The following is a 27790-nucleotide window of genomic DNA, read 5'->3' as shown; positions in this document are numbered from 1 at the left end:
CTGGAGAGGTTCACGGTGCAGGTGATGTCACATTGGGGAAGCCGAGCAGTTAAAATAAAGTGAAGCATTGGGGCACCTGGGTGGTTCAGTCAGTTGAGTGTCCAACTTCAGCTCAGGTCACGATCTCACAGTCTTTGAGTTTGAGCCCCGCGTTGGGCTCTGTGCTGACAGCTCAGAGCCTGGAGCCTGCCTCGGATTCTGTGTCTCCCTCTCTCTCTGACCCTCCCCCGTTCATGCTCTGTCTCTGTCTGTCTCTCAAAAATTGATAAACATTTAAAAATAAAGTGAAGAACAACAAGGATTCACATGCCTCAGGGGCTCAGTGATGCTGGCCTCTGAATGTCTGAAGCCAGTTTCTGGTCTAACAGTGGTTGGGGTGCTCAGGCAGACCCATGAATGAATCCGGAGAGAGATGCGGACTCTACGGGCACTTGAGTCCTAAGAAAAAAGGGATGAAATGTTTTGTCTGCGTACTTAGTGCTGGTGTTTTTCTACCCTTTACTAAGGAGCTTGGTTACCCAACAAGTGTTGGTGAGTGTCCTCCTTAGGGTCCAGTGCCTCCGGGCTGTGGGCGGGGAGGGGGCAGCCCAGAGGACAGAGGTGGGTCCCTGTGGGTCCCTGCCTGTATCCTCCTCGTCCACCCCAGTTCTCCATCCCCCACCAGTAAAACAGGGTGGTTATGTTCCCTCTACCTGGCCGACAGAGGGACGGTCTTTAGGGGAATATACACACAACCCATGAACCCACAGGGCTCAGGCAATTTTAGGCTGAAGGGAGATTAGCCAAGACAGCCCCGTGGGTCCTTCCCTGCAGACCCAAGCTCTCAAGAAAAAGATTTCACTGAAAATACATGACCCTATTCACAGGAGGGGGACAACAAAGCTGAAGGCATGGGCCAGGGGACCAGGGCCCCAGCCTAGCGGACCAAGCCAGCATGATCCAGTGAAGGTGGGAACCTGATGGAGGCTTCCAGAGCAGGAGAGGGCATGGAGCAGAGATCGGAGGCAGGTGGGGTAAGCTCTGGCCCCACGGGAACGTGCTCTAGGCCCCTGGGCAGGTCTCTAATTCCTTGTTTCTTTTTTTTTTTTTTTTTAGCAATCATAGCAGCAGAACCAGACTCAGACCCAGGCAAGAGGGGCCCCTGCTCTGAATCCTGCTGGCCTCTTCAGACCATCACCCTCCCTACAGGGTAAGGGGTCCGCAGGAGCAAAAAGACATGAGGTTGAGAAAGGATCAAAAGGGAGAAGTAAACACAGGAGATCTGGAGCAAGGAAAGCATTCTGTAGATACCATGGGGGTGGATTCAGGTCACTGTACATTTGTCAAGACCCAAAGAATGTCCAACTCTAAGAGTGAATCCTAATGAAAGCTAGGGACACTGGGTCCCCAGGGTCCTACTGTGGCAATGGAGGCTCAGCCATTGTAACAAACGTACCACTGGTGGGGGGCACATTGATGGTGGGGAGGCTGTGTGTATGTGGGTGCAGGGGGTATATGGGAAGTCTCTGTACATTTCTCTCACTTTTGCTATAGACTTAAAGTTGCTCTAAAAATAGTCTGTTAATTAAGGGTGGGGGAGAGGTAGCCAGGATAGGGAAGGAGTAAGAGGGAGTGACCACACCACGGTAACAGGGGAACAGGAGAGGGGAGACCTGTGAACGTGTGCTGGGGACCCTATATTCTGACAGCCTTGGCCTTGAAGTCTGTGTGGCCTGCCCCCCATCCGCCGCTCTGGGCTCCTGGGAACAGGTATCCTTGCTGTAGGTGGCCTCATTGTCCCCTTCCTCTGCTTGAGCTGGCATGAGAGCGTTTCCTGCCAAAACAGCTGAATACACGTCCCTGAGTCCTGCCTTCTCCTAGGGTCATCCAGGGACCCTACAGCCCTGGCAGTGACATCTGGGTGCCTGGGAGGCTTTCTATTTTCATTTAGATTCCCCACATTGATCAGTCAGTAATATATTTACTGAAACCCAGACATGGCCTTATCAGAGTGGCATCCAAAGCAGCTCTGTGCTTCCCGGCAACCCCACTCAACAGTCCCTAAAAGCGTCACTCCTCTGCCAACAACACTCGAGAGTCCTGCTCCACTCACTCCCTCCTCTTCCACTGTTTTGATGTCACTTAGTGTCAAGAAGGATTTCGGGCAGGCCCTGCTTCTTTGTCTCAGGGTCGTGTGCGGGAATGCTGGTCTGAAAGTCTGGAGAGCTCACCCAGGACAGATGTGTGGACAGCCAGAACTTCCTCCTGCCCCTAATCAGGGTGCCCTCGGTCTCCAGCATAGCCGCTTCCAACCTGCACCACCTCTCACACCCTCCACCCACTCCTTACCTCGACTTTGAAAGGGATCTCCTCGTTCAGAAGACAAGGGGACTCTCGCGCAATGCCCTCAACAGAGTCAGAACTTAAAGGGTCACCTTGTGTCCTCACCTCCTACCCCTGACACAGGAAACACATCCGCACCTGTGCCTGGCCTCGAGGCTTCCTGTCCACCTGGCAGGAGGGGTGTCCATCTTTCTCCCCAAGGCCCACTCCTCTCCCTCCCAGCTCACTAATCTCTCCTATTCTCACGGTCTTTTCCCTCATTACCTAAAACACTCTGAAAATACTTCATCTACAGCCTCCACACTTGGCCTTCAATCCCACCAAGACACCTCCTGTCAGGAGGTCACTAGAGGCCTCCTGAGAGTTAAATCCAACTCCATGTTCTACTTCTTACCTTGAATGACCTCTTGGAAACATCTGGCGCCACTTATCACTTCCTTTGGACATTTTTAAATACTCTCTCCCTCTTTGTCTTCCGCGATGCCTTTCCTCAAGACCTTTCCTCCTACCTTTGAAGTCCCGCCATAGCCTCTGCAGGCTCATCCTCGAATGCTGGTAACCTTCCTCCCCCAAACCTCAGGGTGTTACCCTCTCTCTCGACGCTCAGGTTCTTCCAGGGATGAACTTTATAGCTTTAAGTACTACCTACTATACCTTTAACTACTACATTGACAAATCCCAAGTCTGGATGCTCACCATAGCCTTCGCCCCAAATTTCAATGAGAACGCCCAAAAGTTAGCTCTGGTAGATTTCACACAGGCACCTCAAAGGTAATATGTCCTCAACTCAACTCCACCATCTTTGCCTCTAGCCTGATCTCCTCTCCTATTTCCTCTCAGCGAATGGTGTCACTGCCCTCCCAGTTGGATCTGGTCACACATCCAATAAATCACTCCTCAGTATCTCGTAAGTTCTCTCCTTCTCTTTATTCCCTCTACACCTATAAACTTTGTTTCCAATCCTCATAATTTCTCATTGGGATCCTTCAATGACCGGCCTGTTCATGGCCTCCAGTTTCCTTTTTATCCTTTACCTTTAATTTTTCCGTAGTGGGAATTTATTAATAATATATTCAGTACAAATCCCAACAGTTCATGAATGTCCAATGCTGCATGCCAACTGGACCAGCCCACGAAGCTAAGCACTCCATTCAGATCCCCAGAGCATGTTCCCTCCTCCCCACATTATTATGTATTGTTACCCATCTCATCCGAACAGAAGACAATTCATGAGCAGGACAACAGGAAACAGAGGAAGGAAGTCGAGGCTCAAGAGTCAAGGTTCAAACCTTATTTTTACTCATAAGCGGTGTGGCATGAGCAAGTTACTTAGTTGCTGAGCCTCAGGGTCATAGGAATAACATCACCTATGGAACAGACCTATGAAGGATCAATAAGACGTCTTAGGTGATAGAGTCCTAACATGGCTCCTCCCAAGAGTAAGCTCGGAACCATGGATCGTGACAGGGTATCTATTACTTCTTTCGGGTCCTCTCTCCAGAAATATTTCTTCTCCTCTGCTCCAACCTATCTTTTCCTTAAATTATTTCTACACTTTTATGGACTCATTGTGTTGCTCTGCCTTGTTCATGGTCTTGATGGAAGAAGCACACCTCCCCCTCCACATCCGCTCTGTGGAGTTTCTTTGGCCGCCATCTGCATGGAGATTGTTTAACAAATTCACAAGTAACTAATGAGAGCCAAATAAGGGCTTGGGCTCAGTCCTCCGGCCAGACCTGGAACTTACTGGGGAACAAAGATTTTTCAAAAAGGAGACCAAGGGGACACGCGAGTACGGAAGGGTGAGGGCAGGGCATGGGCGCCTTACCTTTGCACTGCAAACCCTGCCGTAAGAGGCCCCAGAGCAAGGACCCACAGTGGTCGCAGAAGGTGGGGACCTTGTAGTTGTGGATACCAAACTTGTGGGGCATGTTGACGCTGAACCGCTGGGAGCCCACCTGCAGGGACGGCAAAACACAGGGTCACTGCCAAGCTCATTCACAGCCCGGTGTGCTTAGTGCTGGAGCTCCCAGAAGGCATGACCGCTGAAGGGGGCCAGGTCCGAGCGGGGCTCTGGAAACTTCCCTGACAAACGTGGTGAAGAGAACCTCCCTGGACCTCTGCTCCTGATGCCTGTAACTCATTCTCCACCTCTCGGTTTGACCTTGCGAGGGCAGGCCTGCTCCCCTGTGTGGTCCCTCCAGGACCGCAGGCTTCAAACTCTCACGGTGCACAGCACCCACTTCGTACTTCATGTTTTGGCTGTTGAGGAGATGTCGCCGTGTGCTTTTCAATGCCACTTTGGGCATAGAAGCTGCACCTGGGCAGTCTTTCAGCAGCTTGATGGTGGGCAGATTCCATAAACACCCTGAAAACCCAGCACAGCTGTGGAGACTGTCGGCCATCCATTGGGACAATCACTGTGGTATGGAATGTTAATGCAGAGTCGTGACCACTACGGGCACTAAGCTACCAGTGCTGGCCACAGACCAGGCACTACCATCACAGTGAAGCCTCACCAGCACCTACGGGCTAGATGCCATCATTAGCCTGAGTTTACAGACAGGGAAGTTAAGGCAGCGTGAGATTAAGAAGCATGCCTGGAAGCTGAGGAGTGGCAGAGCCAGGATTTGATGCCCACAAGTGTGAATTCAGAGCCCAGGCCTTTTAACTACTCTGTTGCCACTTACCCATTACTGAAAAGGGGTAAAGACAAGGTGGCAAGACGGATGGGGAAGGACTGGAGGATGAGTCGGGGAACCTGATCTGCAGGCCTGGGTCTGCCACCAACCAGCCTTGAGGTCTTGGACAAGTTCCGTGACTTCACGGGGCTGCAGATTCCTTACCTGGGCAAATAAGGACAGCACCCCCTATCCCACCTAATGTCACAGGGCTGTGGGGTGGACAAGACACACGGAAATGAGGGGTCATCAGCATGGTCCACCATTTTGGGTCTCCTGTGCCCCTCCGTGGAGCCACTCTCCACCTATGTCCCTAGCGAAGCAGCCACATGAACCAGGTCCCCCTCAAAACGGGCAGGGACCAACACCTGAGACCCCATGGACTGGGGAGAAAGTCGCTCTTGTTACATTGGGAATCAGGGGGTACAAAGCAGGCCGCAAAGAAGCTGTCCTTGGCTCGCTGCGGACTGGTGAATGAAAGGCCCCCATGGGGGGGGGGGAGCATCAAACGGGGGAAAGCCAGACACAGACATGACAAAGGTGTGGATGCAGACTTGAACAAAAACGTGGAGGCGTGCCTGTGCACACGCACACGCACTCAGGGTCACTCGCCTTCACAGCAAGGCACAGAAAGTCTGATTCTTCCAGTGGGCCAGAATTTTACTGACCCCAGCTAGAGACACATGGGCTATCAATTAGGGTCTTGCCCCAGTACAAGATCCCCTGATTTACTGAAAACAATTGCGCCCACCCCTCCTTAGATGCACAGCTTAGGTGTATGTATTAGTGAATATAGTCACCTCACCTCTATGTGTGCCTGCCCACCCCGAAGGATGTACATCATTGTACCCACCCTCTTCCCGCAAATGCTGAAGATGTGGTGGACCTACGTGGAGAACAGGGTCGTGGGTCCCAGGACGAGCCTCATAGGGATATGGGTGACAGACAAAGGTGAAGAGATGGGGAAGTATCCAGGAACTAGGAAGTTCAGGGAGGGGTGGGGAGAGCTGTGTGACTCTCAGCTGGGCTCCCTAAGGACCCGAAGGTGTCGGAGAATGGTGGGAGGTGGGTGGGACACGTGCAAGAGCCACAGAATCAGAGAGGCTGCGAAACGGGCACGAGAGCGCACGCATCAGGGCCCAGCTGTGCACACACCACTCTACCAAGGAAGACCAGAAACGGGCGAGCGAAACCAACCCGGAGCTCATGGGGAAGAAGAAAAGAGCAGAAAGACAAAACCGGAAGGTTAAAAAGTGAAGGAGGGAAGGTAACACGAAGGAGAGCCTTCCTTGGTCACCACGCTCAGAAGTGCGGGGAGAGGGGTGTCAGGAGTGCTAACCCCCAGATGCAAAACAGGGAGAGAACACCAGCTGGGTGCTCATGGTGTCCAAGTTCCAAAGCATCTGATAAGAGGAAGACCCTAGACATTTGGTGTTTAAAGCTACATGTGTGCACGTGCGTATGCACATGCAGGCAGTTATGGGGGGGAAAAATGAGCTCGAAGGATGCTCCCCGGCAGTGCTATATTGGGCAGAGGGCATGTCGGTCGCCCAGGTATGCCGCGGTACACCAGTGCTAAGGGAGACCGGTCCTGGGAGCAGCGGCCCACAGCCCCCGTCCTCAAGCCTTGACAACTTATCTCCCTTGGGAGACCCGCCGAGTGTGGGAACACACCTCACCGGTGACTTCGATTCACTGCCAATATGCCAGGAAAGACAGAAGAACTCGGTCACAGACTACGCTGCTGTGGGATTTCAAATCTCAACCCTCTAACCCTCATGGCGAGGGCTCGTGTGCGACTTTTTCTCTCCAAGGAGACAGGAAAAAGCTGGAGGAATATCCAGGGGCTCTCAGTGGATGAAACCTGTGAGATCCTGGAGGGCAGGAGTTGTGTGTTCCTCCTGGTTCTGAGGGACACGTACAGTAGCTGGTATACAGGCAGTGCTCAGTGGGCTGTCCAGAGGAAGGAACAGAGATGGACAGCGAGCCAGCCATGTATCTCTCATTTACTAGAAAAGTAACAAGGGTGACAATCTATTCGGGTTATGATCCTGGTGCCGGAGCCAGGAGGCCCAGGTAGGGACGACCTGCAGTTTCCGCCATGACAGTAAAGCCCCTGCAAACAACTTCAGTGCCCTGGGCTGCCTGCCCCTTGGGGACATGGAAGGTTCCACCCTGGGCTGCCTGCCCCTCGGGGACATGGAAGATTTCACCCAAGCTTTGTCCCTTGCTGCTTTCTGGAGACCGTGTGAAAGCAAAGGGAAATGAAAGATAGGAGATGCTTCAGATGCAAGGATGCCATTTGGTTGAATTATTTTTAAGGAGTAGAAGGTCCTATAAGTCATTCCTTTTGGAAGACACATTAAAAATCCACTTGATTATGGGGCGCCTGGGTGGCTCAGTCGGTTGGGCGGCCGACTTCGGCTCAGGTCACGATCTCGCGGTCCGTGAGTTCAAGCCCCGTGTCGGGCTCTGGGCTGATGGCTCGGAGCCTGGAGCCTGCTTCCGATTCTGTGTCTCCCTCTCTCTCTGCCCCTCCCCCGTTCATGCTCTGTCTCTCTCTGTCTCAAAAAAAAAAAAAAAAAGTTAAAAAAAAAATTAAAAAATCCACTTGATTATGAAGCCACCTAGGGTCTCTCTGACCCCCAATTCTAATGTCCTATGATTATAACTGTATTTATTTCACCAAGAATTAAAAGCATGCCTTTGAAATCAACTGTTGTGAACACAGATAACATCCAAACTCTCAGTCACGCTCTTCTCCCACTTGCTTAGTTAGGAGGACTCTACCTTCACTGTTGAATCACCTTGCTTCCTTACCCCTAGCGACCTTCCCTAATCACCAATCCAATACTAGTTGGTAAGGATAAGAGACAATGAAGTCTGGTGGTCAAGGGCTCAGACTCTTCTAGAACAGACCATCTGGGTTTGAATGGGGCTCTTTCACATAGCAGCTGTGTGATCTGGGGCAAATTAATTTGACCCCTCTGTGCTTCTACTCTCTTTGTTGCAAAATGAAGACAGTAAGTGCATTGATCTCATTAAAACTGTTATGAGATTAAATAATATTCGATGAAGTATTGAAATCGGGACATGGGAAGTACCCAGTGAACGTTGGCTTTTATTATTACTGTGGCTATTTCCACCTCCTTAGTGTTTCTTGGGTCTGCTGCTTCTACTCCGTTCCCCCATCACCTCATAAAGAAAGGTTCTTGCTTGTGCATTGTCTCACACTGTTTATAAACAGTGTGGAGCTACTGACATGTAGCTTTTCTGTTCCAATGAGATAATGACATAAACCGATTCACATTTGCCTCACAGGCTTTAGCTCTGGGGTCACACGGCTCTTGGCACAACATCCAGAGACGCGAACCTGACTCTGAGCCACGCTCATTCTGCAGAGTGTGCCTCACGCTGGAAGGCTGTAGACAACTGCTTTAATTTTGATCAAACACAATGAAGAAAGCAAGGAGAGCTCAGAGAGATAAGGATTTTCTTAGGGAGCCTGGAGGAGGCAGGGGAGGGTGGGAGTGGCAGAGAAGAAAGCCCAGAATTTCAATGTTAGAAATATTTACCTCGTCGGGAGTTTCCTGTTTCTTTAATCCCGCACACTTCGTAATTATGAGCTCATGGCATCGCTTGTGGACCACGCAAGTGCAAACTGCAAACAGCAAAAAACGGAAGGCTGAGCGACAAGTGGGGGGTAGGGAGGTGCCCAACCCAAGATACAGCTCTGAGCAGAGGGCTGAGGGGAGCCACGCCCCTTCTGTCCCAAGTCTTAAAGTAATATCCTGGCTGAAGCCCTTCGTGCTTCGTCATTTCAAAGCACTTTGCCATCAGAGCCATTAGGGTTTCCTAAATGCTCTGGAGAAGAATGCACCACTCACACCCAGAGGGCGTCAGCACTTTTCTCTAGTTCCAGAAGTACCGATCAATTTCCCTGCTTCTTTACACCAAGGTCAGGGAACAGTTTCCCTTCCGTGAAGCAGGTCTATTAAAGGTACTGCAGCAGCCTTGTGGTCCACTCTGGAACGCCAATGTTGGCAGGTGCGATAGCAAACACTGCAGCAGGGGAATGGATGTCTTGTGGCACAGGAGTTCCTAAGCTTTTTGATCTGGCTGTGCCCTTACATGCCGAACATTTTTGTTTAATTTCATAGCGGTCTGTAGCTGTGTCATCAGTGTCATGGGGCAGTGTGGTGGAAGAGGTAAGCAACTGTTTGTACACGTGATACCCTAAGGACATGGGAAGGTCCAAAAGAACCTATCCAAGTTCCCCAGGGGTGAGACCCAACTTAACCAGTGGCTGACATGACCACAAGTGCATATCCACCCTCCAGTCCTGGACAACCTGACCTAGCATTTTTGCCAAAGAACCAGAAATAAACAATCTGCAGTAACTTCAAGTGAGTCTTAAATGCTTAAGAGCTAAAGATTCCACAGTAGAGACTAAAAAAAGAGAATCAGCAAGGGCCATTGGGTGATAGGAGTGAAACGAGGTGAGGGAACTTCTCCAGGGAGCGAGAGAAGGAGGGAGCAGACAGGAGACACGGAGCCCAGCTCCTTGTAGAGGGGGGCCTCCAAAGGGCACTATTGTGTCTCACCAGGAAAGATGCTAAGACCCCTAGGATACCTGGAGACGGGTGGCACCCCCAGGTACTCTGCTCTCATATGTGAATGCAGGAGCCAGGGCCAGGCAGGGACAAAGAAAAGCAGGGTCTTGCTTCTCTGAGAGGGACCATAAGCAGGCAAACAGTATGGAGCCTTCAAATGTTGTCAAACCCAGCACATGCTTCCCGTGTCACTGATCCCGATAGGCCTGTGGCCCCCCAAGGTTTTAGTTCATACATGTCTCTTACCTTGACATTGGTATCCCTGCTTTCCTATGACACCCCTGAAAAGAAGAATACAACCTTTTAATAAAATTTAGCAGGTCAAAAACCATACAAAGCCACCCCATTCTGGCCACCACCCACAATGCACTGAGTACACGGGAGGACCAGCTAGTGGTTTCACGCCCACTTGCAGGGTGCTTTAAAATTGGCATCAGAGGGTAGACCCAGTGCTTGGGATGAATATAGAGTTTGGTTGGTATCAGGTCTTGGCTTCCTAGACAAACAGCCATTCCAGTGGGGCCATTAGTGTTCTGGAAAGCCACAAAGACTCTGTCTGCTCAAGGCAGGCCTTGATTAGTCAAACGTGCTGTTCCTTGTGGGTAATCATGTAGGCAGGCTGCAGCTTATAGATACATTTCCTGGGCATTCCAGAAGCAGTCAAGAGTTCCAGGTCAGTCTGTGGCCAGGACTAGGGGTTCAGTGTACTGTGTGGTGAAGGCCAATGTTAGAGGTTCCCTCCATGGCAGGCGTAGGGTTCCCTGGAGCAGGGTTTGGGTCAGCATGGATGGACAAGATGGACCATCTGGACCAATGGACACAGAACAATCCAACCAACCTGGCCTGGGCCCTGTCCTCAGTGAACCACCACCAAATGGCCAGGGGGCAATCTGCAATTCCCAGCCCAGCAAGAGCAGCCGGACGTCACTTGGGGGCAGTGCCTCAGGAAGCCTAGAACCCTGTGGAGCTCACCACACAACTTATGACCGAAATACAGAAAATGGAGGTCAGAGGGCAGAAGCAGCCTTGGGGGTGAAATGTATCTGTGGGTGGGAGTGGGGTGTTATTTCTGCTTCCATTGAGTCGAGTTTGGTCTGATCTGCACCGCCTCAGATGCCCATGCCAACCTCGGTGGCTAGTCCTGGAAAACCACAAGGACAAGACAAGCCACTCCTGGACACCTTGGGAATCCGGGGGGTCCTCAGAGTCCAATTCAAACATCCCCTGGCATGATCCATGCTGCAGACTGGCCTCACTCTTTCTCCGCCACACACGATCCAAGGGTACTGGCAAACTTCAAGAGCTCAGAGAGGTTGCCGGAAAGGCTGGTGGGATGTCAGAAAAAGCTTTCTGTCGGGCCTCTGACACTTCATACCTGGGGGACGCCAGACTAGTCTTGTTTTCATTTCTGAGCCTCAGTACTGTTGTTAATGAAATGGGTTTGATAATACAAAGCTCGTAGGACACCGGGAAGATTGAATTAGACATTTTCAGTGCCTAAGAGAAAGGCTGGCACATGGTAGTTATTCCTTAAAATCCCCCCTCCAATACCCAAGCGAGTGCCCCTTATCCTTCTCCACTTCCTCAAAAGGCCTACAACTTGTCTCTGCCTACCAAATCCCAGTCATCATGAAAAAAGAAATGCCACCTCCTCTAGGAAGCCTTCCCTGAGCACTCCAGCCAATGCTGTTCTCTCACTCCTCTGAAATCTGGCCACCCTGGTAGCACCACTGTTAGAACAGTTATTAACAACTGCTTGGAATCACAGGTATTGGCAATCAAGTATTTTTTAAGCTTTATAATGGAAAAACTCAGATGTATACAAAAATAAAGAGATAAATGTAACAGGCCTATCACCCACCTCCAACAATGATCAACACGTGGCCAGTGTTATGTCCTTTACCCCAAGCCCCTGTCCTCTCCTTCCAGATCATTTTTAAACAAATCCCAGACACCATATGATTTGTAAATAATTAAGCTTGTGTCTCTAAAAGAGAAGGATTCTTAAAAAAAAAAAATACATCACAATATATCATTACTAGTTATAAACTTTTAACTCCTTAAACGTGATATGTGATATGATTCTAAGTATTAAGTCACCAGGAACCATGGTTTGTTCTTCCCATTTATCCCGCCTTCCCAAGCACTAAACATTCATTTAGCCTTCCAGAAAAGTCTTCTCCAATCAAATAGAGGAAAAGTTTCTATTCTCCAACACCGCTTCCCCGACTCCTTGCCTCAGAGAAGGCATAGCTAGAGGTTCCCGGGAGAGAGGGCCTTACCAGATAAAATCTCTGCAGTGAGAGCAGTAGGTGGGCTGCCGAAGGTAGGTGGCCATGAACTTGTGGCCGTTGACCTGGTGGACCCTGCGCCTGACGGCCCCCTGCCGCTTCCTGGGCCGCATGCGCTCCCTGAACACTCGCTCTTCATTGTCTTTAGGGGCTGGGGAAGGACAAGAGCAGAGAAGAAAACACAATCTGGGTTAGCACACCTCACAAGAGACCGCCCACCCCACTCTCGGTGCCTGGAGTGGGAGAGTCGTGGGAGCAGCATTCACCAGCTGAGGGGCTCCGGGGTCTGAGCCTCACTGCCCAGCCCCAGCAAGGGAGCATCACTCAGGGCAGGAAGGCCCAAAGTGTGCCTTTCCCTGCACCAGTGGCGCCCTCCAAATCCATCCCAATCCCAGTCCTGCCCTGGTCCTGTGGCTGCTCCATCCCCCGGCTGCAAGGGTGTGGGAACCCAAAGGCTCAAGGTGCACACTTTATTGCAGCTTCTTGCAGTGTGACCTTAGCGGCGTTTCCCTGCCTGGAGCCTCTGAAGGCCTGGCCCTCTGTAAATGGGAATAACAGTGCTGAAAACACAGGGTGCTGTGGAGTCGGTGGTGTGAGCCCTCTGCACCCAGCTGCCTGGCCCAGAGAAGCAGCCACCAAATCTGACTTTTCTTCCTTCCCCTCTTCCAGCCTAGGACAACCAGGAGCCTTTTCCCGAAGGTCAAACAGAAAGGGAAATATAACACTGTAAGAGCGGTTTTCCAGAAGGCTCAAGACCCACCACCGTGGACTTGAAGACCTCACTGGAGACAAAAGGACTGTCCCCATTTCTTCCTTCCTTCCACAGGAGAGGTTGCTACAAACCTAAGTAAGTCCTGCAAGGGGGCTAATAAATGACAACAACAACAATAATAGTGATTGTTATGGACTGAATGCTTATGTCTCCCCCCTCCCCAACTCACATGCTGATGCTCTACCCTCCAATGAGATGCGGTCATGATGGTGGGATTCCCAGGATGGGGTTAGTGCCCTTAGAAGAGGAAGAGACGTGAGCTCTCTATTTTATGAAGACACGGCAAGAAGGTGGGTGTCTACAAGGCGGGAAGAGGGCCCTCACCTGACCATGCTGGCACCTTGATCTCAGACTCACAGCCTCCAAAACTATGAGAAATACATTTCCACTGTCGAAACCACCCCGTCTATGGCATTTTGTCATGGGAGCCCAGCAGATTAGTACAATGATAATAACGGCTAATGCTCACAGAGGGCTTACTCTGTGGCAGGTGCTCACTGAATCCTTACAACCACCCTTTCTTGAAGGATACTGATAGCATCCCCCCTTCATAGGTGTGCCAACTGAGGAATAGAGAGTTCACGTCTCCTGTTCTCGCGAACACAGCTACCAAGTGGTGGAGCCCAGGTTCTAACCCAGACAGCGGGGAGAAGCCACCGTTCCACTGTCCACACATTGCTTTGGGGGACAGCCCACTTTCCCAACAGCAAAGCCTCAAAGCTCTCATAACACAAGGGCTGAGTTGCCTTTAGCTTCTCCAAGGGTAGGGAAGGTAGGCTCTACTCTCCTGCCTGGTTCCCAGTACTAGTGCAGGCCCTGGAAGGTTGCCTACATGGCACTGAAAAAGCTCCATGCTCCCAAAAGTCCCCCCACACTCAATATGCCACCGTGGCAGTACCATTACTGGGGAGAAGAAAAACGGCTCCTCCCAGACCCCTTTGAAAATAAGGTTCTTTGCAATGGAGGGCACCTGTGTGAGCCAAACAGCTGCTGACTCCAAGGGCAGCTGTGGGGTCAAGGCAGAGAGGGGAGGGGTGGAGGGACGTAAAACTGGAGGGAAAGGCAAGACAGAAGCACATGCCCAGTGTGGGCTTTTAGAGGGAAGCAGCCTCCAAGCAGACAGGCAGAGCTGCTGATCCCCAGCACAGACCCTGAGACCCTGATAGGGGTCTGCCTGCGGACCCCCCACTTCCTGGCCCCCAGCCTGCCTGGGTCCCCTTTCTAACTGGTGCTTATTATTTCAAAAAGTCTCTGACACTGAAAGATATGGAATATGGAAAGCCCACCTCCTACCCTGCCACAGCCTAGGGACCAAGACCCAGGTGACCAAATTCTTATGGGGACATCCCAGCTGTTTTATTTTATTTTTTTAATTTACTTTTCCAGTTCTGTTTTAACACAGAGACATGCACACACACACACACACATACACACACACACGAAGAAATCTGGCAACTATCACCCAGTTGTGCAATGATAGGTGACTTCCATTTCTGCTTCCTACTTTTCACTGCATTCAGAATATTCTACCATTTTTATAAGGAGGAAAAAAAAAACCATGGTTAATAAAAAAAAAAAAAAAAAAAAGAATCTATGCAGCCCTTACTTGCTACAAACCTCATCTACAAAAATCCAGACACCATGGGGCGCCTGGGTGGCGCAGTCGGTTAAGCGTCCGACTTCAGCCAGGTCACGATCTCGCGGTCCGGGAGTTCGAGCCCCGCGTCGGGCTCTGGGCTGATGGCTCAGAGCCTGGAGCCTGTTTCCGATTCTGTGTCTCCCTCTCTCTCTGCCCCTTGCCCGTTCATGCTCTGTCTCTCTCTGTCCCAAAAATAAATAAACGTTGAAAAAAAAATTTTTTTGAAAAAAAAAAAAAATCCAGACGCCAATTTCCAGGCCCGGGCAGCTGAGGCCAGAGGATGGAAATTCTCTGCAAAAGGCAACCTCTAACTGCCTTCACCGGATTCCCCATGGGACACATTGAAATAGTAAGTTGGCCTCCTATTGCATTTAAGGTGCCATTTGATTTGCAAATCCCTCAAGCTTACTAATCATTTTGACCCTGGAACGTTGTGTTTTCAGTGAAACTCATGATGAGTCCAATCTAGTTTCCTCAAGGGAGTCCTGCTGGAACGGGGGTTACAGGTATCCCTGAGGGCCTCATTTCTCAACTTTTTACAGAAATGACCAGGGACCAAATCAAACTTCTAGACTCTGTTTCCAATGATTTGATACATCAACACAGCATCCCATTAATTTAACCCCACCGATTTTTAAAGATCTCTTGGAGGGGTGCACTCACATCTGGAGAGAAGCTGTTTAATGTCTGTGGTGGGTGAGGGGAGGGTCCTGGGGACAGGTTAGACAGACAGCCAAGAATAATTCCCCTTAGTCTGATTGTCAGACTGAACTTTCCCCCAAAGGTTCTGCCACTCCTGCCCCCAGAGCACATCCACACTGCCTCATGAGTTACATTCTGTGTCAAAGATGTGTGAAAACAGAAGGCTATAGGAGGGGAAGAACACAGGTAAACCTCATGCTCCCTTGAGGACCTCCCCACCTGCCATGTACACAGTAGTAGTAGGACAGGCAATAGGAGAAAGGGGACGGGGCCCCAGGTCGGTCAGCACACTCCCTCCCACATTCCTCTGGACAGGGAAGCCGAGGGTCCGGCCAGAGCATCTCTGTGCCTGTCACCCACATGCCTGGATCATGAGGGGAGCCGCAGGGTTCCTCGGCCCCACAGAACCTCCCTGCCGGGCCTGGAGTCACCAGCAGAAACCGGTCCCTTGAGCATTTCCTACTGCTGTCAAGGGTCTCAATTAAAATGCAGTTCCTGTGGGATAATGCACCTGTGGGGTAATGCATCACACACGTGTATATGTGAGTGTGTGGTGTGAGTGTGACAGGATTTATAAATGTATACAGATGTGTATATAAAAATCAGTTAATAGATTAGATATTAAATATATCATGAATAATTTCTATTATTTATAGACATACATAATAATACAGACCAATAAAGTATTACATTTATTTACATCATGAACATAGTATAACCGTATATCATAATTACAATATTAATATTATGATCATGTTTTAATCATAATATTATTAATATAGAGTATATAATAGGATATACACCTATGTAGTTTGGCTAAACCATTTGAAGGTGGCAAACACAGTGACACCTTATCCCTAAATACTTTAGCCTTCATCTCCTGAGAACAAAGCCATTCTCCTACATAACCACAGTATTAGAGTCAGGAAATTGAACATTGCTGTAACATTATCTAACATATAGTTCATTTTCAAATCTCTCCAATTGTCCTCCCCAAAAATACCTCTTATAGTTGTTGGGGCTTTGAATTTTTTCAGAAGCTACTTAGAGCTCATGCCTTGCATTTAGTTGCTGTGTCTCTTTAGCCTTCTTAATCTAGAACAGCTTTGTTTTCTTTTTATGACACATTTATGTCGTCTTATGGAATGTTCCACAATCTGGATTTGTCTCTTTCCTCCTGATTAGCTTCAAGTTAAATGGCAAGTATACCACAGAGGTCTATGTATCAACACATCCAAATATATCCATTAAGATCCCTAGAGACAACTGTGTAAATGACATGAGCATACAATTTATGGGGGAGATACAAAATATTCACTCTTCCTAGGAATTTTTAAAATGCAAAGCAGAGCAGTCTTGACATACCGCTGACTTACCATATAATACCTAATAAAGAAACAAATTTGCTTTAAAATGGTATTATCCACAGTATACCTACACAATGTGACATAACATTTCCAAAAGTGATATTATAATAATAGCAAATACCACAAAGAGACTCACATCCTTTCATTTGAGTTCCTTAGCTATTAACTCTAAGTCAATAATTAAACTAAAAGCTATGTAATTTACAGATGTTCCCCATCGCATATCTAATTTGGCCAACAAACAGAAGTAACTTGATTGTCTAACATTAAGAGAATGGTCTAGGGGTGCCTGGGTGGCTCAGTCAGTTAAGTGTCATACTTGAGCTCAGGTCATGATCTCACAGCTCATGGGTTCGAGTCTTGCATCTGGCTCTGTGCTGACAGCTCAGAGCCTGGAGCCTGCTTTGGATACTGTGTCTCCCTCCCTCTCTCTCTCTCTGTCCCTCCCCTACTTGTGCTCTCTCTCCCAAAAATAAATAAACATTTTTTTAAAAAGAGAGAGAATGGTCTAATGAATTATATTACATCTATAGCAATTTAAAAACGGTAAGTGGAGACTATGTAGGAACGCGGGGAAATGTGATAGAATACTGTAAACAGAATTCACAAGAGCACAAACCTATGGAAAACACATTTGCAGGTTGAAGGTAACAAAAGTGAGAGTTCCTATGCTCTACTAGGATTATGGGCTTATGTATTGTACATAGTGTTTGAAAACAATGTTCTCTAATGTTCCTTAATGACTTTTAAAAGCAGTTCTCTGTGCCTAAGGGTCCTTTGTGCTGCGGAAGCGGGAGGCTGCCTGGCATGAACGAGGAGACAGGCTGCAGTGCAAAGGGGGACAGGACAGATTTCATCAGCTTCACAGCCGCCCGTGCTTCTAAACTGAGCGAAGAGTCACCCTGACCTGTCTCCCGACGCCCGCTCCGAAGGATGCTCACTGCTGTCACTGGATGCACCCAACTACGCCCACCTGGTGGGACCCTTCGTTTGCAGCAGCCCCAGAGGCAAAATCAGGCTAGCTTTCCTCCCAGAACCCCCATGTGGCCCTTTCCAGATCCTTTGTTTTATGGGTGCGTCTGCCACACAGCAGAAGGGGAGACCGTAAGTCACGGAGAGACCAACAAAAAGCTGGATCACTTCTGCCAAACTTTCTGTGGAAACGCAGATTTGGTCGGTCAGATATAATGACAAGAGTTCACAGAGGCATCAAGCAAAGCAGCGAATCCTCTGGAGCAACCCTGAGATCCTCTGTAACCTCAGCCTCCAGCAACATTCCTGGCAGGTTTCCCGCGTGGTTCGATTAGTCTATCAACTTCAGCCTCTTAGGAGCTTTACCCGATGAGCATCCTACGTCCCCCATGCTCAGAAGAATCTAGGACAGCCTGCAGGCAGGTGACAGAGCAGCAAAAAGAGCCGACGCGTTGCAGTTACGACTCTGTTAGTCTCTCCTCACCTGGCCCCTTTTCCCGGGGCTGAGACCTCCCTGTTGCAACCACAGGGAGGTTGCAACCACACTCTTGCACACAGAGAAAAGCAGCTCCTGGCACCAGTCTGATCGTTGAAGATCTCACTGCTCCGCCACGTCCTCCCTCACCCCACCTCACCACCTCTTACACAAAAAGGGAGCTGGCTTGACAGGACTGAACACCATCCCCTATGTGAGGTGACAGACACCCTTCACCTCCACACACCTGGGATATCTTTCAGTTTAAGAACACCGAGCAGGGAATTTCTGACAGGCCCAGACCTATGAACACCTGGATGCCAGCACTTCCTTCCAGGTCACATGTAGCAAGGACGGCCAAACCCAAGGATCGACCCTGCCCAAGACCCTTGACCAGAAGCCTGGACCAGACTGACCAATACGCATGACCAGCAGCCTCTGGGTACCACTGCTGTTCCTCACCACAGGACAGTCACCTATCCTTATGCTCAGGGGCACACGGGGGTCTTTTCCACAAGCAAGTAGCCGTGGGGTCGTCTTTATTTTTTTCTGACTTCTCTCTTTTGACCTCTTCTGCCAATATGGTTGAACTAGGCATTAGGAGACCAGACAAATGTTGCCTCTGCCCCAAACTTGCTTTATGTTCTAGACCAATTCATTCAATGTCTTTGGGCTTCTGCTTTCTTATCTGTCAAGCAGGGGTAATGCAACGGCTCAGCCTAAACCCCAAGCTCATGTGCTTCTCTTTTTCTTCCTGGTGCGAACACAATACCTCCTTACTGCGGGGGTGGGGGGTGAAACAGCCTCACTCCCCACCCTGCGAAACCTGCTCAGTCACCCCCTAATTGCCCCACCCTGCTGGGGCCCAGCTGCCTCCAGATGTTCCACACCTGTCACTGTGAGTAAGAGAGAGTCAGCATTATCTCTCCCCACCCCATCCATTAGGAGCTTTAGAAAAACAACTCCATCTTCAGACTTGGCAAGCTTCCAGGAAGGTTGGGCTGGGCGAGGGACACTGACTCAGTTCTGGGACTCAGTGAGAAATGTAACGGGTTTGGGGAAAGGCTGGGGACCTTCTCAGAAGGCTTTTCTTAGAAGCCAAGCCAAGAATGAATCCAGTCCTCAAAGGCAGCTAATTTCACAATACAAAGAAAACTCAATCATCCTCGTAGTTTTGGTCTAAGTAACTGTCAAACCGGAGAAATGGGAAGCTGAAAAATAACAGCTACAATTTATGGGGCCCTTGCCATGCGCTGCGTACCATTCTAAGCACCTCACATCCATGAAATACTATTCTGTGCCCATGAGGTACTATTACATACACATGAGGTGCTGTTCCATATTCATGAGGTACTATTACATATCCATGAGGTGCTGTTACATACACATGAGGTACTGTTCCATATTCATGAGGTACTGTTACATATCCATGAGGTGCCGTTACATACACATGAGATATTACTGCATACACATGAGATATGTAAGCAACTTACATACATCCTCTAATACTAAGGAGTGGTATTATTCTCGACTTACAAAGAAACCAAACCTTCAAGAGACTAAATAACTTATTTGTTGAAGGTCATGCAGTTAATAAACAGTAAACGTCAGTTCAGAAATTCCCACCTTGGCCCATCCAGTCACACCTCCCAAGGATGGAGGGATGGCCCGGGGGTCCCACTTGTACCCAACTGTGTGGACAGAAGTCACCTCCTGTTGCTGCCCACCTCCCTGTCCACACGTCCACCTCTGCTCTCGTCTGGAGACATAGGAAAGGAAGCTTAAAGGGACTGATGAGTTCATGATCCACCCACATGATGGCATTTAATGCAGTGGTTTAAGAAAGGGAGATATGCTTAATCCATCAAGAAACAATAAATAGAAAAAAGAAAACTAAGAAATGTGTGTATAGTCTGTATGTATATAATGAGAAAGAAAAGGATAAGTATACTCAACTCAAACAACATAAGTGGAAAGACACACTGAAAATCTTCGAAGGGAATAAACTAAACCGTTCATCTAAAAACGTTTATTATGTGGATAATGGATATCAGGCACTGTTCTGGACACAGACTCCACACCACAAAGGATGGCCTGTGGCCACTCTCTCAATTATTGCCCTCGGATATTCTAGATTTGGTCCTTAATACACAGATCTCCACTAACAAAGCAACAAATACAAGGTTATTCCAGACAACGGTGGTTATGGCTTGGGGGGAGCGCCTAATAGAAGCCAGACAGAACCCTTCCCATTCCGTCTCTGAGGGGTTAATTTTCCCTCTCAATAATTCTCTGGTCTGCCTTTATGGACTTATTGGTGAAAAGATACAAGATAAATGGAAAGAAGACAAAACCACCCTTCCCCCAAAACTAGGTACTGAAAGTCAAAGAAGCAGTGACTTTTCTTTTTTATTTGCCATGAGGAAAATAGGTTATAATATTTTCAAGTGGAATTAATGCTTCATGAGCATGAGTTTTAAGTATTAAGTAAATATTTATGTGATGCCAGAGAATATGTTCTACATGCTGTACTCACACAATAAAGAAAATTTCTGTTCAAAACAGGAAAGAGGAAACAATTAACTCCCCGGGAGAGATTACTCCATGCTATCTATATCTTCCCAGAGAGTCACACAAGGAGAATCGGAGATGTCTGAGGGCGGAGGCTTGCTGTTGTCTACATGTTTTATTCGGTGTGGAATCTAATCAGAAGAGCACTGGGGGCATTTCAAGATTAGCATCTCAAATGTAATAGAAACTATTTCTTCTTTCTCTGCTTTCTGAATGATCTGTCCTGTGTTTATTGCAGAGTCTGAGCTCTGTCCACATAGTAAAATAAAACTTAAGCTGGTTTGTGCTTTGTAGGGAGAAAATGTGAAAGAATCAGACGCTGATAGGTTAGGGAGAGAGCAGAGTATAAGGTGAGGTGGAGGGGCGCCTGGGTGGCTCAGTTGGTTGAGTGTCCGACTTTGGCTCAGGTCATGACCTCACGGTTCATGACTTCGAGCCCCATGTCAGGCTCTATGTGGACAGCTCAGAGCCTGGAGCCTGCTTCGGATTCTGTGTCTCCCTCTCTCTCTGTTCCTCCTCTGATCGTGCTCTGTCTCTCTCTGCCTCTCAAAAAATAAAGAAACGTAATAAAAAAAAATTCAAAGTGAGGTGGAAAACATGCTGATGGCCAGACAGTGGGATGATGATCACTGAGGGAGAATGGGGACGGTGACCCCCCCCAATCCCACCACCCATGTTCTGATGCAAAGCACACACGTGAACACAGAGAACCATTGGACAGCAGCAATTTCATTTAAGCATGGAATGTGCTCCCCTCCTGCCCTTCTGTATTCATTCATTCATTCATTCACTCACTCATTCATTCCCTCTCTCCCTCCTCCATCCATTCAAAATTACATACTGGAGTTACACTGGAACTTCACTGCATGCCTCTGGAACCCAGGAGAAGTCACTACTTGCCAGGAGGAAACCACAGAGCAAAACCCTCCAGGCAGACCTGCTAAAAACTCCAAGAACTTTCCCAGCCCGGGAAATCAGCCAAGTGGGGCACCAGCCAAGGGTGGGGCGAGAGGCCCCGCGGGTGCCAGTGACAGTCCTGTGATTCACATCGCAGGAAATAGAGCTGCTGCCGCATTCCTGGGCACCTGAGCCCTAACGGAGCTTATGTCCATGAGCTTGCGTACTGTCCACTGTTCATGTTTCTAAAATACTGTATTGAAAAAGGCCTGTGGGAGAATAGTGGCAGAAGTCTGTCTCGGCAGGGTGTCTGTCCACTCCCAGGTGCTAACTGGTTATTGTGAAGAGGAGTGTCAGAGAAGGGGTGTCAATGCCAAGTGAAGGCTGGCTCCCACCTGCCTTCAAATATATAATAAGCCTTCTAATGCCACGGTCACCCCCACCAAAAATGTTATGGGGTTACAAAAAGCCCACACACATCCAGTGTTGTTGATATCAGCCCTTCCGCATCATCCGGTCAGCGGTAGGCAGAGCTCAGAAAGGTTTGAGCACAGTAAACTACCAATCATAATCTCTAGTGCCCCAGGGCCCCTAGCTACCTCATCCTGGGCTCCACCCAGCTTCTCAAAAGTGCCTGTACCATCTTGAAAGACATCACAATAACTCTGTCTTCTCCAACCTTCTTCTTTGCTAAGGTAGTTTTGAGTGCTTGCTAATGAAGTTAAAGTTCAAAAGACAACCCACATCCTGTCCCTGAGTGATCTGGAGTCCCAGGCAGGGGTCCCAGGAAGCTGGCTAGGTGGGTAGGTCTTGTTACACTGGCAGGAGAGAAGGAGTGTTTCAGGGAACTACAAGATGGAAAGAAGAAAATAAAAGGCAATGTAAGAATGGCAGGACAAAGGAGCTGGAGCAAGAAAACAAAAAGAGGTAAAGATGATTGTGAAGTCACAAAATCCAGGCTGGTAATGGGCTAAATGAAGGCCACCCCTTCCCAGGAAGTTGAGGGCTTTGTCTTAAGTACTCGATCCACCTTCGCCAGCCCTTTGGTCTATGCCGACCAAGAAGCGAGCTCACCTCCCTTCCACCCTCCCTCTTGGAAGCCCAGCCCAGTCCAGGCCCCAGGGCATGTCACGCAAGAAGCTTAACACAAGTGAACAAGCCCCATGTCTTTCTACTGAAACAGCTCTAAGGGCCCCAGCTCTTGTGGAACTTGGATGTTTTCCCCTGGCTCTGAAACCCTGCTTAAACTTGTGCTTTCAAATTTTATGTTCCATTAAGAGTGTGACCAAAACTCTGCACATGGAGAGAGGGATGAACAGGTCAAAAGCAATAATGCTTTTGTTATGAACTGAAAGCATCCCATAATCCAACCCATGCTCCTTTAAGTTGCGTGCATGTGCTCTTCTGTGCCAGAGGTCTCTCTCCCACCCTCCCCCCACCCCCTGCTCCGGGTATTCTCCCCAACCAGGGGACACTGCAGTCGAGGAAACCTAATAAATCCCCAGTTACTGCTTCTTAGGGCCTCGGAAACCCCTATCTCCCCCTCAGCTGTCTTTCCTAGTGATATGGGAATGTTGGGAAAAGAACAGTCACTATTGTGAGGGAAAAAAAAAATGTTTTTCTAATAACTCTGTCAAACAACAGAGCCATTCATTGAAGTTTGGGCCCTGTATCTATAAACTCCCATACAAAGAAAACAAAAACTGCCGAGAGGAAAAGAGGTGTTGGGGGTGGGGGGTGGGGAGATCTTCTTTTGTTCCAGTTTAATGAACATAAGAAAATATTTTGAGGCCACAGATGCTGAAGGGTGATCCAGTTAGCTTAGGCCTTGGTGCTAATGAAATCCAAGTGAGGATCAAATTCTCCAAGTAAGTGAGTTATCTTTGTCCACAGGCAAATGTTTTTGGCCACAGGCTCTGCCTTGAATCTCAGTAACTTCTTGCCCGTATATATTCTTGGTCACCAGAGCCCCGGGAAAGAAGTGGTTATGGCTCAATATTATCCAACCTCTGTTCTAAAAACATAACTCCCATCCTACACCCTACTACCTCTGGGCAGCCCAAAAGTTACGTCTTTGCTTAAAGAAGGTGGTACTTTCCTAATCCAGAAATCTGGGTCACGCATACAGGGCAGCGACCTCCCTGAATTTTCATTAGGGCTTGGCTTAGCAGTAACTGAGACTATGCAGCAAGGGTTAAGCTGAGGTTAAGGTCTATCACATATTTAAGAGTCAAGAACCACTGGTGATGGATTAGCATTGCCCCTGGCCAAAGCACATCTCTGCCACATCTCTGAAGTGCGAGTGAGTCTGGTTATCCCTTACTAGGTCATGAGATGCCTAAGAGGAGAGAATTGAAATGCATCTAGAAGAAAGTGGTAAAAAGGAATTTTAGTTTCTGGCAGAAATAAGAAAGGGTTGAATGAGAGGTATCGTAGCCAATCTCCAAGATGACCCCTAGTGATCCCTGCCTCCCGATACTCACACCTTTGTGTAGCCCCCTCCTACAATGAATAGAAGCAACCTGCTGACTTATATAACCAAAAAGATTTTGTAGACTATGACTTCTGAGGCTAGGTCATAAAAGACATTGCAGGTTCCACCTTGTTCTCCCTTGGGTCACTCGCTCTGGGGAAAGCTGGCTGCCATGTCAACAGAACACTCAAGAAACCCTAGAGCAAGATCCATTTGGTAGGAAACCAAAGCCCCCTGCACACAGTCAACCCTGAATCGTGAACCATGTGTGTCAGCCATGTTGGAAGTGGATCTGGCAGCTGACCAAAGCCCTGGCCAACATCCCATTGCAACCTCCTGAGAGACCGTGGGCCAGAACCATCCAACCTAAAGTTGCTCCTGAATCCCTGGCCCCCAGAAACTGTGTGAGATAACACATGTTAATTCTTGCCTGCTAAATTTAAGCTGCTAAATTTGTGGTAATTTGTTGCATATCAACAGATACCTAATTCAAGAGGTAAAAGATAAGCCAAGTAGAAGAGATATAAGGTCAACATCAGAAGGAATCATTTTTTACTTGTAAGAATCCGTCATTCACTCAATCAGTGTTTACTAAGTGCCTCTTAGATGCTAGGCACTGTGTACTTTGTGTTACACACCTATCCTGCCTATGGAGAGAGAGAGAGGAGAAGAATAAATACTAACAGGACAGACTATATCAGATTGCTGTCACATGGATCCCAGAGTCTGTGTGAAAGCAAGTTTGGCTGACCTGGCTCTTGAATCTGGGAATTCAGAGATATTACTGGCTGTCCTAAAACCCAAAATGATCCCTGTAGGCGTTCGACTGTACTGCATAAGCTTTATCCTTTAAGTGTGAGGCTTTAACCCTGTTAAACCCTTAGATCCTCTGGGAGGGCCCTCATGAGTTTAGTTTGTGAATCTCAGATCCTGTTGGGAGAGGTCAAGCTGGGAAGGGAGGAAATTGTGCTGCATGAAAAGGGGGAGGACCTAGAGAGAGTGGTGGCAAGAGACACATTTTGGAAAGTTCATATCCAAGGCTGGTGAGTGCTTGGTGCATCTAAAGCAAAATATGAAATCTATTTTTTTTTAATCTAAAACTCAGGGTGCCTGGGTGGCTCAGTCAATTGAGCGTCTGACTTCAATTCAGATCATGATCTTGTGGCTCGTGAGTTCCAGCCCCATGTCAGGCTCTGTGCTGACAGCTCAGAGCCTGGAGCCTGGAGCCTGCTTCAGATTCTGTGTCTCCCTCTCTCTCTGCCCCTCCCCACCTTGTTTTCTCTCTCTCTCTCTCTCTCTCTCAAAAATTAATATTTTTTTTTAATTCTAAGAATCATGGTGAGCACTGAGTAATGTATAGGATTGTTGAATCATTCATTATATTGTATACCTGAAACTAATATCACACTGTATGTTAACTATACTTGAATTTAAAAAATAAATTTAAAAATAATAGAACTTATTTACTGCATAATAACTTCTCAAAAGGGTCCTCAGGATTGCCATTATTACCTGCACTCTACAAATGAGGGGTAAGAAAATCTAAGTGACTCACCCAAGGGTGCGTAGTTATTACGTGGTACAGCCTGATTTTGCATCAAGGTCTCTCTGGCTCCAAAGTTCATGGTTTCCCCACCATATCTCACATGTTAAAGAATATGAAATGGGACATTCCCCCAACTCTTCCCCTTTCATCTCATATGGAAACTAGGGAAAACACAAGAAAATTCAAGCATGCTGTTCATATTTCTCTAACAGGTGGCTCATAGATTTTTTTTTAGTGAACTTTCCTTCTTAAATGCTGTAAATGAAAAAACACTACGTGAAAAATTATTAGCAGATTGGAAAGGGAGAGGCCAATTTCTTTCAAGTGAATATGGGGTTTGATGAGAAGTTCTGAACGTTGTTTTGGAAACCAGACCGCCGGCAAACTAACAGAAAATGCAAACTCACAAAGACAACTAACTCACTTTCATATATACACCAGGGAGCATAAGGGAGTGACAGAAAGACCAGAGACCCCACTTTGGGTCTATTTGTACTGATCCAGTTAGGTCATCCAGAATTTTGAAAAGCAGGAGGAGATGTGAGGTATGATGCAGGGACAAATGCAATCACTACATAGGCAACAACCTTCTGGAACAAAAGGTTTGTATTCACTCAAGTCAAGCAAGGAAGCAAGTTTCAGTTCTAAGTGTCCCCCAAATCTGACCCAAGTCATCTAGTGTCCAGCAGGAACACTGGTCACACTGGTCATGGAGAAAAAGTCTATTCTTTTCCCCAGGTCGGTCCCCTCCTCAATCCTGAGGCTACAAACATGGAAATTTAATGCTGCTGTTTTGTTTCATTTTAATAAAAATCATCCTCTTTTTCCAAACACAGCAGTCAACAAAGGCTCAGTTCGAATCTATTACTGGAAAATTAAAAGTGAGAGGTTAAAATATCGCGTGTGTTTAAGGTAGAGAACTAACATGAAAATATGACATTATATCTTTTGCTCTTTTAAACCATTTTCCTGAGGGGAAAAAGCTTGCAGTGTTGAAGATGGCATCCCTCCTGTATTCCGCAGCTGCCCTGGCCTCTCTGGCTGTAGCCTGTACCAGACCATCTGTGGAAAGGCCACCTCTTCCTGCATTTGCCGCCCAACACGGGAAGAACAGGGCGACAATTTTCCTCTTGCAGTCAGGAAGTTTGAGGCTTTTTCATGTTTATTTATTTTTGAGAGAGAGAGAGTGCAAGTTGGAGAGGGGCAGAGAGAGAGAGGGGAACAGAAGGTCCAAGCTGGCTCCGTGCTGACAGCCGTGAGCCCGACGCAAGGCTCGAACTTACGAACCGTAAGATCACGATCTGAGCCGAAGCCAGACGCCTGACTGAGCCAACCAGGTACCCCAAGTTTGAAGCTTTTTAAAAGCTTACACAATATTCCCCCCTTATTTTCAGTCAAGAAAACCCCAGTTGACTTTTGGGTGGGGAGGACCTGGCACTTGACACTCACTAACCAGAAGAACCTTAACCTATCAACCTGATATGCACACCCATTAGATCCCTGACTTGGGTCTATCTGAAGTTGGTGTCTTGCTTGAAAACCTTTCTCGATATCAGAAATGCCCTCTCATTCCTCAAAGGGAACCTCATTTCCTGTTGGAGTGTGATGGCCACAGGAGTTCAGAGAAACATTTTAAGGGCAGGAAGGAAGGGAAAAAAGAATCTCTTTCAGACAGACAAGAGCCACGGTCTCTGGTCCAATCTGAATGAGAACACAGAAGAACCTGATGAAGCCCATTAACATCATTCCACCGTTATTTTCTTCTAAATGACCTAAATTCTGAGATCTTCACCTCCTTAAAAAAAACAAAAACAAAAACTGTGTTTCTCAAACTTCAGCATGCATCAGAATTACTTGGAGGGCTCCCTGAACACACGCTGTTGGATTCCATCCCCAGGGTTTCTAATTCAGCAGGTTTGGGGAGGCCCTGAGGATTTCATTTCTGACCAGCACACAGGTGATGCTAACGCTGCTGGTCTGGGACCACATTTTGAGGACTGTCTAGACCACATTAGGCGCCTTATCTGAATCACTGAAAAGTGCTACACTTACTTATCCAAAAGGGTTAGGGCCCTGCTAAGAATGTAGAAAGGCCATCACTCCCACCACTGCGATAAAAAATAGACAAACAGAACAAGGAAACAGAATAGAGCCCAGACATTAGTCCACACATACATGCTCAACTGACTTTCAACAAAGGTAGTAAGGCAATTCAATGGAGAAACTGTAGTCCTGTTCAACAAACAGGACTGTAACAATTGCATACCGGTATGCAAAAATAAACTATTACATATCTGGAGGAAAATAATCTCTGAGACCTTGGGATTAGGTAAATATTAGATACGACACCAAAAGCACAATTCATAAAAGACTGCAAATTTGAACTTCACCAAAATTAGTAGTAGCTGCTGTTCACAAGACATCGTTAAGAGAATAAAAAGGCAAGTCCCCAACCTGAAAAAAATAATT

General features: G+C 47.9%; 1 protein-coding gene across 5 annotated transcripts in view; it reads right to left on the bottom strand.

Moving 5' to 3' along the window:
• PRKCE (protein kinase C epsilon) overlaps positions 1-27790 on the bottom strand; it is a 502312-nt gene that overhangs the window by 174700 nt on the left and 299822 nt on the right. For all 5 annotated transcript variants that reach the window (XM_011281033.3, XM_019827139.3, XM_045055096.1 and 2 more), the window contains 4 exons: positions 11899-12058; positions 9863-9897; positions 8579-8664; positions 4151-4280 (listed from right to left, as the gene is read on the bottom strand). In XM_011281033.3, coding sequence (XP_011279335.1) covers positions 4151-4280; positions 8579-8664; positions 9863-9897; positions 11899-12058 — 411 coding nt within the window. The remainder of the gene's footprint in view (positions 1-4150; positions 4281-8578; positions 8665-9862; positions 9898-11898; positions 12059-27790) is intronic.

This window comes from Felis catus, chromosome A3, assembly GCF_018350175.1.
Source record: "Felis catus isolate Fca126 chromosome A3, F.catus_Fca126_mat1.0, whole genome shotgun sequence".
NCBI lineage: Eukaryota > Metazoa > Chordata > Mammalia > Carnivora > Felidae > Felis > Felis catus.
The sequence above is the reverse complement of the archived record's forward strand: the minus strand, read 5'-3'. Positions and strand labels throughout refer to the sequence as shown.